Source organism: Pogoniulus pusillus, chromosome 5, assembly GCF_015220805.1.
Source record: "Pogoniulus pusillus isolate bPogPus1 chromosome 5, bPogPus1.pri, whole genome shotgun sequence".
Taxonomy (NCBI): domain Eukaryota; kingdom Metazoa; phylum Chordata; class Aves; order Piciformes; family Lybiidae; genus Pogoniulus; species Pogoniulus pusillus.
The window spans coordinates 10,811,845-10,825,022 of record NC_087268.1 but is presented as its reverse complement, the minus strand read 5'-3'; the positions used below and the strand labels follow the sequence as shown (position 1 = coordinate 10,825,022).

General features: G+C 38.6%; 1 protein-coding gene across 3 annotated transcripts in view; it reads left to right on the top strand.

Moving 5' to 3' along the window:
- Positions 1 to 12,807, top strand: part of TBC1D23 (TBC1 domain family member 23) — a 39,276-nt gene extending 26,469 nt beyond the window's left edge. The window contains exons 15-20 of one of the 3 annotated variants that reach the window (XR_010302317.1): positions 688 to 732; positions 4,672 to 4,760; positions 8,404 to 8,539; positions 10,051 to 10,245; positions 11,077 to 11,211; positions 11,912 to 12,807. Coding sequence is in view for 2 of the 3 variants with exons in the window: in XM_064143199.1 (XP_063999269.1) it covers positions 688 to 732; positions 4,672 to 4,760; positions 8,404 to 8,539; positions 10,051 to 10,245; positions 11,077 to 11,158 (547 nt within the window). In the remaining variant the exon portion in view is untranslated. Of the gene's footprint in view, positions 1 to 687; positions 733 to 4,671; positions 4,761 to 8,403; positions 8,540 to 10,050; positions 10,246 to 11,076 lie in introns of all 3 variants that reach the window. The other 2 variants (XM_064143199.1, XM_064143200.1) reach the window with 2 other exon arrangements.
- The last annotated feature ends 371 nt before the right edge of the window (positions 12,808 to 13,178 follow it).

Here is a 13,178-nt window from a genome sequence, read left to right as displayed (position 1 = left end):
GCTACTTTCATTTTTGTATCCTTAAGTAGAGCTGAGAGCAAGAATCTGCAAACAAAAGACACTTTCAAAGTTGGAAGTCATGATTCCAAGTACTTAACTAGTTAAAAGAACAATAGCTTTCATCTGTTAAAGCCTGAATTGAATATTCTGCTCTAGAGTTCTTTAAAACACAGCTGTTGAAGTTGCTTGTTGCTCATCCATTGGTATTCAGGAATCTCACAGACACAGTGTTTGTTGGATAGCAGGATTTAAATCACATGCCAAATTAACTGTAGTTAGTTTTTTTTCTAGCCTTGTATCTAATCAGAAGGTACAGATTGCTGCTTCTTTTTGTGTTTGGAAAGGACTTCTATAAAATTGTTTCACAATTGGAGGAGAAAAATTTTGTGAATGGCACTTTGGTAGTAGCCTGTGTTGTGTGAAGAATTCAAGTAAGGCTTGTATGTGAGCCATCCATAGCATGAAAAAATGCATCTTGTCATAGAATGTTGACAAATATTTCTCTGCCTCCTGGCTAGATGTCATGAAGCTTCTGTTTTTATTTATAAGCCTCTTCCTTGAAGATGTTAGATTGCCAATACAGAGCATTTCAGTTATTCATTTAGATTTTTCCTTTAAACCTTTTTTAATTTAATTTTATTTTTATTTTAATTCTTTTGTTCTGTCCTCTGCCCAAATGTACTATAGAATACCTTTCAATATTCCCTGGCCAGACAGAGCAAGCCTGGAGCGGTAAGCTTGATAATTAAGCAGTATGACTAAACCCACCTTTGTTGTATTTAGCATGGCATCACAATATTTGTAAGCATTGGTTACACTGACAAAATTGCTTGCATTATTTTTATTCCTTTAGGGTTGGGTTTATTTTAATGAAGCTGTTGTTTTTCACAGCTACTGATCAGAGGACTAGAGGAAGATAAAGAATGTCTTTACAGTGCTTTCTGCTCTTAGTTTCTACTTTGTCATTTCTGTTCTCTTTCTTACTATTGCTTCTTATGCCATTTTTTTCCTTGCAAATTCGTTGTAAACTATACAAGGAATATAAAATAAATATAAAATTACTTATGAACTATATATCTATTTTATTAGTGACTAGTGCCAGTGGAATATACCAGGAGCAATTACTGAACAAATTATGGCTTAAAATTTTAACAAGAGACTACAACTAGGAAAAGGTTTTCTAAGGTGCTCATAAAACACCATCAGAGCTTAAATACAGCAGGGAAACCATACAGAAATTCTGTCTGGAAATCTGGAATTTTTTGTGCTTCTCATCACATGGTAGTAAAACACTGATGGGAACAGAGGTGCTCGTTAGTGGGAAAATGAAAATGCTGAGTTAATAAGTAAACATGCCTTGCAGCTCTCCCTCGTTCACATAACTAAAGGGTTCCATGCAAATGTGGAGTCACTTCAAATTTGTTTCAGATTTAGTGGCTTACAGTTCCTTCAGAAATTAAAATTGTGAATTGAGAATATATAAAATTTTTTATGATAAATGAAGGACAGCTCATGAGTAATCACTTTAGAACTTTGGATGTATGTTAGGAACTCTCTAGCTTTTCACCCTCACGGACTAAAGATCTAAAATGATGTTTGGCTTTTCAAGTATTTTGCACCAGTTCTTCTTCCAAGTAGCTTGCAAAGAATTTGACATGGGATTTACACATAAGCATTACAGAATGGTGGTGTGTGAGCAAAACAAATAGTAACATTAACCAGTAAACAAAGCTGGAATATCTGAATAGCACATCAGTTTTTAGAATATGGTAAAAAAAAGTCTGAAAATCCTAATTTAAAAGACTTGGTTGCTCTCTCTGATAGCTAAATGACACTTGAATATCAATTTGTAACCAAGAATTATACTTGGGTTATTGTACTTACTCCTTTGATTCCTACTGCTGATCTTTTACTGGCAAGATGGAATAATATGCTCACACTGTGGATTACTAGACTAGTCTCTTAAAATTACAGCTCTTAAAAACCTGGAACGGCATTCTTTTCTCATCCTTTCAACCAAGTCCACTTTGTGTTTCTCATAAACATATTGCATTTTGCACATTTGCCATTAAAAGGAGATTGTATTATGATGGCATTCCATGCAAATGGGTTAAAGGAAATCCATTTCTGGCATGAGATCATAGAATCATGGAATGGCCCAGGTTGGAAGAGACCTCAGAGATCATCTACTCCAATCTCCCTAGGTGGACAGGGATGCCTCTCAACTAGACCAGGCTGCTCAAGGCGTCATCCAACCTGGCCTTGAACACCTCCAGGGAGAGGGCATGCACAACTACTCTGGGCAACCTGTTCCAGAGTCTCAGCATCCCTGTACTCAAGAACTTCTTGTTAAGATCCAGTCTAAACCTACACTCCCTCGGCTTTAAACCAGTCTCCTTTGCCCCATTGTGAGATACCCTTATGCAATTCCCTCTCCAGCCTTCCTGTAGGTTCCCTCCAGGTATTCAAAGCAGCTAGAATGTTCTCCTGGAATCTTCTCTACTCCAGGCTGAACAATAACAGCTCCCTAAGCCTATGCTCATAGCAGAGGTGCTTCAGCCCTTGGAGCATCTTTGCAGCCCTCCTCTGGATTCACTCCAACAGTTCTATGTCCTTATGATGGGGACACCAGAACTGGATGCAGTGTTCGAGGTGGGGTCTCACAAGAACACAGCATAGGGGAAGAATCACCTCATGACCTGACAGCCACATTTTTATCTGCTACTAGGTTCTTACAGCGTTTTACTTTGTCTTATCTTGACTAACTTTGATCTGTAAACATTAATGAGATCTTCTCTTAAATCCTCTTAGGTAATTCAATTTGACACTATTTAAATGTGCTTCTTCTTAATCACCTAGTTTTGCATTACTAAAGCATATTTACAAAGCCCTCCATATCGAAGCACTGCCCTCTTGAATTGTCAGTGTCATTGATGCTTATAGTCTTAAGCACTAATGAGCATGTTTTTGTATGGGGTTTTTGTTTTGTTTTATTGTAGATTGCATTTCTGTTTGATCATTTATGAATTTTTTCTCTGTTTTGGTTTTTTTTTCTTTTGGCTATTAAACATCTCTTTGCTTTGTCTATATTGGTAAATTTTCCTTGTAGAAAATGTAGGTTTCTTTTTAACGTTCAGATATTCTTTCAGGTATGTATAAGTGCTGCTAGCATTCATTTATATATTACAAGAGTTTGCCTCTCCATCTTGATCCCACAGTACCATGTTAAGTGGAGGGCTTATGATTTCTAGGAAATACAAATACATTTTATGAGGAGAGGTTAGAGAATCTGAAATAGGGGAAAGAGACAGATGTGGTTTGGTTTTGGTTTTGTACTTTTAGAACCACAGAGACCTTGGAAATCAAGTCCAACCACTCACCTAGAGCTTGCAGTCCCACCACTACTGCTAAGCCACTATTGCTAAACTACATCCCTCAGCACCATGTCAATGTATCTATTGAATATCTGGAAGGATGGTGACTCCACCACCTCCCTGAGCAGCCTGTTCCATTACCTGAGAACCCTTTCTGTGAAGGCATTTTTCATAATATCCAACCTGAACCTCCCCTGATGCAACCTGACACCATTTCCTCTTGGTCTGTTACTGGTTGCATGTGAGAACAGAACAACTCCCACCTCATTCCAACTTCCTTTGAGGTCGTTGTAGAGGGCAATGAGGTTTCCCCTCAGCCTCCTCTTTTGAAGCCTACACAACCCTGGTTCTGTCAATTGTTTCTCCTCAGACCTGTATTCAAGGCTTTTCACCAGCTTCACTGGCCATTTAGACTTGCTCCAGCACCAAAATGTCCTCTTTGTGTTGAGGGTCCCAGAACTGAACACATATCTTGAGGTGTGGCCTCACATGACAACTGTGACTATGTAATCATAGCACTGTGAGCTGAAGCTTTAAAATATATCAGAATTTGAAACTGCTACTGTCCAATATTACAGTTAATTATATTTGTGCCATTTAATATGATCTCTATAATATAATCGGTTTCAATGTGATTTTTGAGATCAACATCTATGCAGAAATCCCAGTAATGCTGGGCTTTTAGCAGTAGGAATTGCTTCACCAAAGATTTCAGGCTTTGGCTGAGGAAAGCAATGGGTAGGAAGTCAAGTTCACATTCCAGAGGATGGTTTATGATAGCCCCACTTCAAAGTACTTAAGCTATTTTGTTTTGGAGGGTTTTTTATTAATTGACCAGAAAGATGAGCTTTCAGAGGTTTTAGTCTGTTTTCAGACATGTTTTCCCTCCATCCCAATTTGTCATCTCTGTAACTCTGCCCTGACTGTTCAGAAATATTTCTGTTTGATGCTAGAAACTCCATAGCATGTTGTCCATTCCTAGGTCTCTAATGCATTTTGTCATTTGAGAAGGTGACCAAAAGTTCTTTCCTAAAACAAAACACTAATTGTTTTTTCACTTCATTTTCACAAGTCGGCCTTGCCAAGCAGCTGAACTGCAGTGCTTTCACTAACCAAGTTGCTTGATCAGTCAGTCACAGCTTCCTTGCAGGCAGCTTCATGAAATTCTCTTGTCGTTCTCATTTGCACACTTGTTTGCATTTTGCTAATCTATTGCTGTAGGAATCATACTGTCACTTTGAAAGTTGCCTTTCTTCTTCCATCCTACAAACTCTCCTTCCCTTTTTATTGCCAACAGACACGTTAGCAGCAGCGACAGAGTGGGAAAACCCTACCGCGGTGTGAAACCAGTGTTCAGCATTGGAGATGAAGAAGAATATGATACTGGTACAGTAGAAGATTTTCCTCTTACCTAGACTAGCTTATTTAGACAGTGTTATTAAGTTTGGCTACATCATAAGAATGCTTTTTACATCTTTGTTTTGCAATGTGACATTTCTGTAGCTGTTATCATTTATCATGCCTTTTTACGATAGTGCCTAGGACCAACCAAAGAACAACTTCAAATATACCTTATTTATTTATTAGACTGAAAATTTTATTGTTTGAGCTTTTTTTTTGTTTGGGTTGGGCTTTTTTGTCGTGGTAGGCACTGAACAGCCAAGAGGATATAATGGTAATAGATGGGTTTTAGTGGACTGTTCATATTCAATTGTTATTTCTGTAGTAAAGATCTGTTTTTCTGCACTGACCTTGTATGTGCAAATGTACCTCTGTTCTGACAGTAAGCAAAATGTAAAGGGACATCTTTAGCTGCCAGATCTCAGGTTGAATCTCTAGTAATGGTAGTTAGCATAGCAATCTCAATTTCTGAGCATATATTTGTAGGAAGGCTTTAAATGGTTCATGTGTGCATACATCTCCAGTGGTTTGGACCTTGCTTTTTTAGCATCAAATCTATTAATAGCTAATTCTCAATATGCATGCCATAGGCCAAAAAAGGCAATTTTTTTACCTAGTTGAAATATTACAAACAAAAATGGAACACTGCCCTTGTCAAAAAGGATATATTTAGAGATCTGTGCTAACGTTAGACTAGTGCAGACCTACTACTGTCCTGGTTTTGTTATGGTAGTATTAGCTCACACCTAATCATCACTATATGAGAAGTAACCATTCTGTGACCAAAAGGCACACTTGCCTTTATAGAACCATAGAATAGTTTTGGTTGGAAGGGACCTTAAAGATAATCAAATTCCACCCCCTCCCACCATGGACAAGGACACCTTCCACTAGACCAGGTTGCTTAAGGCCTCATCCAACCTGGCCTTGAAGATCTTCAGAGAGGGGACTTCCACAACCTCCCTGGGCAACCTGTTCCAGTGTCTCACCACCCTCATAACAAAAAATTTCTTCCTAACATCGAGTCTACATCCACCCTCTTCCAGCTTAAAGCCATTCCCCCTCATCCTGTCACTACAAGACCTTGTAAAAAGTCTCTCCAGCTTTCTTGTAGGCCCTCTTCAGGTACTGGAAAGCCACTATAAGGAACCTTCTCTTCAGGCTGAACAGACCCAGCCCTCCCAGCTTGTCTTAATAAGAAAGATGTTTCAGCTCTGTGGTCATCTTTGTGGCTCTCCTCTGGATCCACTTTAACACGGATCAATGTCCATCTTGTGTTGAGGGCACCAGAACTGGACACAGTCCTTCAGGCAGGGTCTCACAAGAGCAGAGTGGAGGGGGAGAATCACCTCATTCACCCTGCAGGTCTTCCAAGTGAGAAACAAGGAACTAAGAATCTTTGACGTGCAAAAAATAATTATTTTTAAATATTATTGAAAGAGATTCACAAACTCATTTAAATAAGATCAATGAAAAATAGTTTATAAGCCTACTGTAAGAACTGCAAAGGAGCCTTGAGCTCTGTGGTAAAGGGTTGGACTTGATGATCTGTGAGGTCTCTTCCAACCCTGATGATACTGTGATACTGTGATACTGTGAGTGAAATGAAGCTGTAATGCTAACAAGATGCTTCTCCAAATCTGATGTAATTAAATTTTCACAGTTCTTTGAGCATCCATAATAGTGTTTGGCAAAGTCTGTGGGTTCAGAAAACTGCATTCTCAAAGATGAATTGTTGGAACATATTTTCAGTAAAGGCTGCTTGCAGAATTCTATTTACATTTGCTTTTAAAAGCACTCTTAGATTTAGCAAGTAAGCAGAATCACTACAATGATTTGAACAAGCAAAGCCAATGCATTTGAAGTGAAATATTTTGATACAGAAAAATGCAAAAAGTTAACTTCTTTTTTTACAGTTGTTTTTGTGAAGCTTTGATGTTGCTCTTTTTTTAATATAGTACATCACTGCAGTGTTGCTGTAATAATTTCAACCTCCTCTAGGCGGCCCTGGTGGAGTAGGAAAATTGGACGAGATAACCACCAGGAGTCTCTTCCACCTTCGATTGTTTTGTGAAATGAGAATGGACTTTCTCCATTCCTTTCCATTCACTGAAAAAGTAACAAAGTATAGAAACTGGCTTTGAAAAAGGTGTGTTAGAGAAGTGTCCTTCAAAGTTAGTCCTGGGAGTAATTTTTATGTATGTAATATAGTTCATTGTTTTAGATAACTACATTGCTTGCATTCTGTGTAACAATTTCTTTACTATGAGGGTGGTAGAGCACAGAAACATGTTGCCCAGGGAGGTGGTTGAGGCCCCATCCCTGGAGATATTCAGGATGAGGCTCAATGGGGCTCTAGGCAAACTGGTGTATTACAGTATTATCAGGGTTGGAAGAGACCTCACAGATCATCAAATCCAACCCTTTACAGAGCTCAAGGCTAGACCATGGCACCAAGTGCCACGTCCAATCTTGCCTTGAACAGCCCCAGGGACAGCAACTCCACCACCTCCCCGGGCAGCCCATTCCAGTGTCCAATGACTCTCTCAGGGAAGAACTTTCTCCTCACCTCGAGCCTAAATCTCCCCTGGCGCAGCCTGAGGCTGTGTCTTCTCGTTCTGGTGCTGGCCACCTGAGAGAAGAGAACAACCTCCTCCTGGCCACAACCACCCCTCAGGTAGTTGTAGACAGCAATAAGGTCACCCCTGAGCCTCCTCTTCTCCAGGCTAACCAATCCCAGCTCCCTCAGCCTCTCCTCGTAGGGCTGTGCTCGAGGCCTCTCCCCAGCCTCGTCGCCCTTCTCTGGACACGCTCAAGCATCTGAGCGTGTAGTTGAGGATGTCCCTGCTGACTGCAGGGGGAGATGGACTAGATGACCTTTGGAGATCCCTTCCATCCCAGACCATTCTATAACTGCATGCTCATTAGCACATAGTCAGAAAAGCAAATCAAATGCTAACAGTTGTAAGGAGAGGAACATAGAAAAAGTCAGAGGTCTTTATTTCAAAACATTATCCACACATTGAGTATTTTGTGTCTTGATCTTCTACCTTGGAAGCAGCATGTTTGAACAGGGTAAGGTTCAGAGAGTTATGGATAACAAAGGTGAGGAAAAATGCAAAATGGTTTTCACAACAGGCACAACTAATATGCAATTTAAGGGACAAAAAAGTGGCCCACCAAAATAATGCCTGGCATGGAAGGGGATTAATAGATGTTTATTTCTTCTTGTGCAAGAAACTGGAAGTCACAAGAGCAGGCTTTCCTGGAACATAGTTAAGATGTTTTTGATACTCCATGGTGTTATAGATGTAAAAAAGTTACATGACCTCAAGGAAAGTCCAGGCAAGACCATGTGAAAGAATTCTATTAAACTTTACTCATTGGACAAATTTATCTGCAGAAATCATCTGAGCTGGAAATAGTCTCCTGAGAGGAAATTAAAAACAAATATCAGACATGACTGCCTTTTTCTTTCTTTCCTCTGAAAAATTGTTCATAGTTGGTGGACCTTGGTTTGAACCAGTGTAGCTACAGTGTGTTTAAGTGAGTTGAAAAGGTGTCTGGTGTGTGAAAATATTTATTTATTTGCTTATTTTATTTGTTACCACCACCCCCTTCAAAACAGATGAAATTGACAGCTCCTCAATGTCAGATGATGATCGAAAAGAAGTCGTCAACATCCAGACATGGATTAATAAACCTGATGTGAAGTATAACTTCCCCTGTAACGAAGTAAAAGAAAATGGACATATGTTTCCCAGGTACTGGAATTAGTCCTCAGCTTAATGAAAATGTCTGTTTTGGTACATATTTAAAAAAAAAAAAAAAAACAGCATTGGGCAGTTAAGGAATTCTTTATATTAAACTAGGAAATGAAGGTGGCAAAACCACCTAGAACAAAATGGTACAACTATAGATTTGTGGGTTTGTTGCATGTTTTTGTTTGGAAGGGACCTTAAAGGTCATCTAATTCCAACTCTGTGCTATGGGCAGGGATACCTCCCACTATACTAGGTTTGTCAAGTCCTCACCCAACCTGGCCTTTAACACCTCCAGTGAATGAGCATCCATAGCCTTCCTGAGATAATGTCAAAAAGCAAGGACATCCAGCATGAGAAGACGCTGATTAAAAACACCATTTTCACCCTGTCTGCATGTCCAGCCATACTTTGGGTGGGCTTGCAGCATGCATTTGCACACAGAGCTCTTGTGGCTTCCCCCTGAATTAGGCATTTGCAGAAGCTTTTGTGATGAGTAATTGATGGATAGTGCATGATTACATTCTTTTATTAGCAGCATTATAGAATGGTGATTATATGCAAACTTCTAGTAAGAAGTTTGACATGGCAAAGCAAGATAGTAAGAAAGATATTTTTAGTTAGACAAAGGCTTATTTTTCAGTTCCAAATAGTACTGAATAGCTGTGACTTCAGGGTTTTACTTGTTTCTGTGCCTTGTACTATGCATCTATCTTGTCCCTAAGATTCATTGGTCTTGTTCATTCTGCAAGAGCATGACATGATGCTTAAAATATTAAAGAGTGCAAATCCTGTGAATATGGGTAACAGAAGACTATGATGAGTGTTCTCTTCTTTGCTTTATTGTTAATATTGTTTTCCCACTAGATTTGATTTATTTGGTGTACAATTACTAGTCTGTCATAGTGCTAATTCTCAAACTGAGTTTGAGATCAGTTAGTGTGTTTCCACCACTGGTTGAACCATGCATTCCTTCAATGAAGAAGGCTAAAGTGGGTTTTAAACTGAGCTGGCAGATCCCTGTTTCGATGTTAATGCTTCTGATTGACAATCACGGAGTGCTAGCGTTTCCTTATAGCTTAGGTCTGATGCTCAACATGTGGAGTAGCTGCTCTGTAGACGGAGGGATGGGGTTTGGGGTATGATTGAAAGACAAAAGAGAGAGTCTGGAGGCATTTTCCTTACTCTATATGTGGTCTGACAAATTACCGATGGTTGCAATCTTTGTTGACAGCATTCATGGCTGTTATGTTGCAGTGATGTTAAACTGCTCAGTCTGGCTTGCTATGCCCTTAAGGATGCCATGCTCATTTTAAAAAATGGCTATGATACAGTACTGAAGGAAACTGGGAAGTATTTTGTAGACCTTTCTAAAGTACAGATTTTTTAAGTCTTAAAATAGTCTCATAGTTTGGGGAAGTGTTTTATCTAGCCCTCTCCATGTAGCTTATTTGTGAAATTTAGCTTTCTAAATACCTAAGCAAACTTAATTTGTATTTTTCTTTCCTCTCAAGTCATCTCCTAGTAACAGCAACTCATATGTACTGTTTGAGAGAGATTCCTTCACGAAAGGGACTGGCTTACATACAGTCTCGGCAGGCACTCAACTCTGTAGTCAAAATCACATCCAAGAAGAAACACCCGGAACTGATCACCTTTAAGTATGGAAATAGCAATACTTCAGGCATAGAAATTCTGGCAGTTGAAAGGTAAGCCATGTCAGTAGGAGAGACAGACATGCTGTGATTCCAGAATTGAGATTTCAGAAAGTGTTCTGTCTGTCTGGGGTATTTTAGATATCTGTCTCTTCCTATGTATTGTTCAAGTCATCCAGAAGCCTAACCACCAAACTCTGAACCCCTGAAACATGGTTCCTGAAAGTTAGGCTATTGCCATGCTGAAGCATGCTTATGACTGCAGAAGAAGGGTGTTGGGCTTTTCTCACTGGTGTAGCCTATTTTTTCTTGTCCTGTTTATGGCAGCAGCTTTGTTAAGACAGTGCCATTTTCTTATGCTCTTCCTTTGGGAGAGGTGCTCTGTTTTCACAAGTGGGAAATGAGTTCCTAGCTCGTTAAGAAGATTGTTCTATGCCTGTTGCCTGCTTAGAATGAAATGAGTTTGGTAGTAGGTCAAAGATAAATTGTTGCAGAGAAGTTTGCTGCTTGTTGAATCAATCACCACCTTGTTGACTGGAGCAAATCCAAGAGATCATAAATAAGCAGTCTAGTACTATCTATAAGAATTCTTAAATGCCCCAAACTGAGGGCTGGTGTGCTTCAGTTGGACAATGCTATCTGTAGAGATCTTGAACAGGCTGATCCAGGATGGCCTGTGAAGTATTCTTAACAGTTCTAAGTTCATAAATGTAAAGTGTTTTCTAATATAAACAGGAAATAAACGTTCTCTCTAGTTTTTCAGTATATCCCCCCCCCCCCTTCTTCCTCCTAATTTGCAGCAGACAGAAAGTGATACCAAGAATTATGGCAATCATACTCAATTTTGTAGTAAACTAATGATGATTCTTTCTACTCTTTTTTAAGGTATTTGATTCCAAATGCAGGTGATGCTACCAAAGCCATAAAGCAACAGATCATGAAAGTATTGGATGCCTTGGAGAGTTAATAAATACAGACTTTGTAAAGAACAGTTTATAAAGAAGAAACAACCAAGATACTGTATGTGGACACAAGCTGACTGTTTCCTAACTGAATACTAACTTGAGAATTTTTTCTGTTTCCTGATGGGAGTGCCTGAGTAGCAGGCCTAAGATAGGGTAAATTATTATCAGTTTCTGAACAGGATTTTAAAACCTTTTTTATTACTTTTTTTGTTGTTGTTTTGAAAAAATGTTTATTATACTGGTCAGTTTGTTTCTTTTTTAATGCAGCCATAATGAGTGATCTGCATCTTTGCAAGTGAAAATGCAGCTGAGTTCACATTTAATGTGTTAAAGGCATTTTGAAGCAGTGTCAGGTATTGAAAAGCAGTTGAAAACAATGGTTTTTAAATTACTGTCCCTTCAAAGTAAATTGGCTCCATTACCTACACTCTATAAATTTGACTTTGCCTACTGTGTAGTATCAAGGACTGATTAAAAGCTTAGGTTTATGAGCAGAGCAGATAAAATTCTTAGAAATACTGGTTATTTCACATTAAAAATGGTTAAGTTCAACTTGGACTGCAGATAAATGAAAAAAAAAATGCAAGTGGTTTGTAAAATTAACTTCAAGAATGCTTATCTGCTGCTAGGTCTACATAATTGGAATGGGTGGTAAAGATATTCTTAACTACCAAAACTTACTATGCACTATAAGCTTTTACTACAGGATTCTGTTTTTTTAAATTTTTAATTATGTATTTTTTTACATTTCCTAGCTTGAGGCTGTTCCTGTTGTAAGGATGAGTGTGTGCATTGAAATGGAGATTAATGCTTCATGACAGAATATGACAGATGAAAACAGGCTAACTTGCTTCACAGAAACAAAATGTCAAAGATAAAAATCAGACCTTTTAAAACATTCACTTGAGCACAGAAGTGTGCTCATCAAAAGTGTGTTCAGCATGAGAATCAGCACATACAAAAAGTGAAGGTATTCAAGTCCAATATACTTGTGACAAATGTATTCATTAGCTTGTTTGGTTGGGTTTTAATTAACACCTTCCAAATTAGTTTGAGGGATGGCAGCCCTGTGATTGTTTATCAGCAGCTTTCCACTTGTTCCAGGAATGATTCTTTTGTTTAAAAGCTCAGTACAGGAATATCTTTGTAGCTGAGGCACAACATCTTTGTAGGCTGATGTGGAAATTACCAAAAAAAAAAAGGTGAAAGAAACACTAGCTTTGCTGTGTGAAGTCTTCTGAGTGTTTGAATCAAGGTGTGTGAATTGGTACATCTTTGGGAGGTAAAATAAACTGAACTGACCTTTATAAGAAACAGATATTCTAAGTTATTTTACTAGGAATCAAGCTAGGGCACTTTAATTCTGGAACTAATTCCTTTTTTTTTTCCCCTTAGTATCTAAGTAAACCAATAGAACTTGAACTGTTGAAAATAGTTGCATGAAATTGCACCTGGGCCAACACTCATGTATTTATAGTTTTGCCCAGCAGCTGTTGTATTACATTTTCCTCTTCTCACTCCCTTCTGAAAATATCCCAAAGAGTCTCTGACTCTGTGCCTACTTCAGCAATGAGATTTTTTTCATGTAAAGATGTTTGTGTTACTGTTTATAAACTACAACTGTAAATAAACCCGTACAGTTTGAACATAACTTTTTCTGTCAGAAAGCATTTAGTTGCATACTGTGTGAATTCTCTAAATCAATTAAGAGTTTTTCCTCAAGGTATTTTGTGAAGTGGAAGTGAATTTGATCTTTGGAGTAGAAGCTGATTATGGATCATAGGGAGCTATTTCTAATGGCATCTTAATGTGAGTATTTTGGAATTTATGCTTAGACTAATTTCATTAAAAATATAAGCAGGAGGGAGGCCTGTCAAATAGCTGCTGTATCCCCTTCTCATATGCAGTTGTCTGTTCTGCCATCCTTTGGCTTAGTCACTTTGTCAGAGGTGTTCCCTGTACTGCTTCAAGGGAAAGACTGAACCATTTTTCTGTTGAAGGAAGGTTTGTAACTGCTGCAAG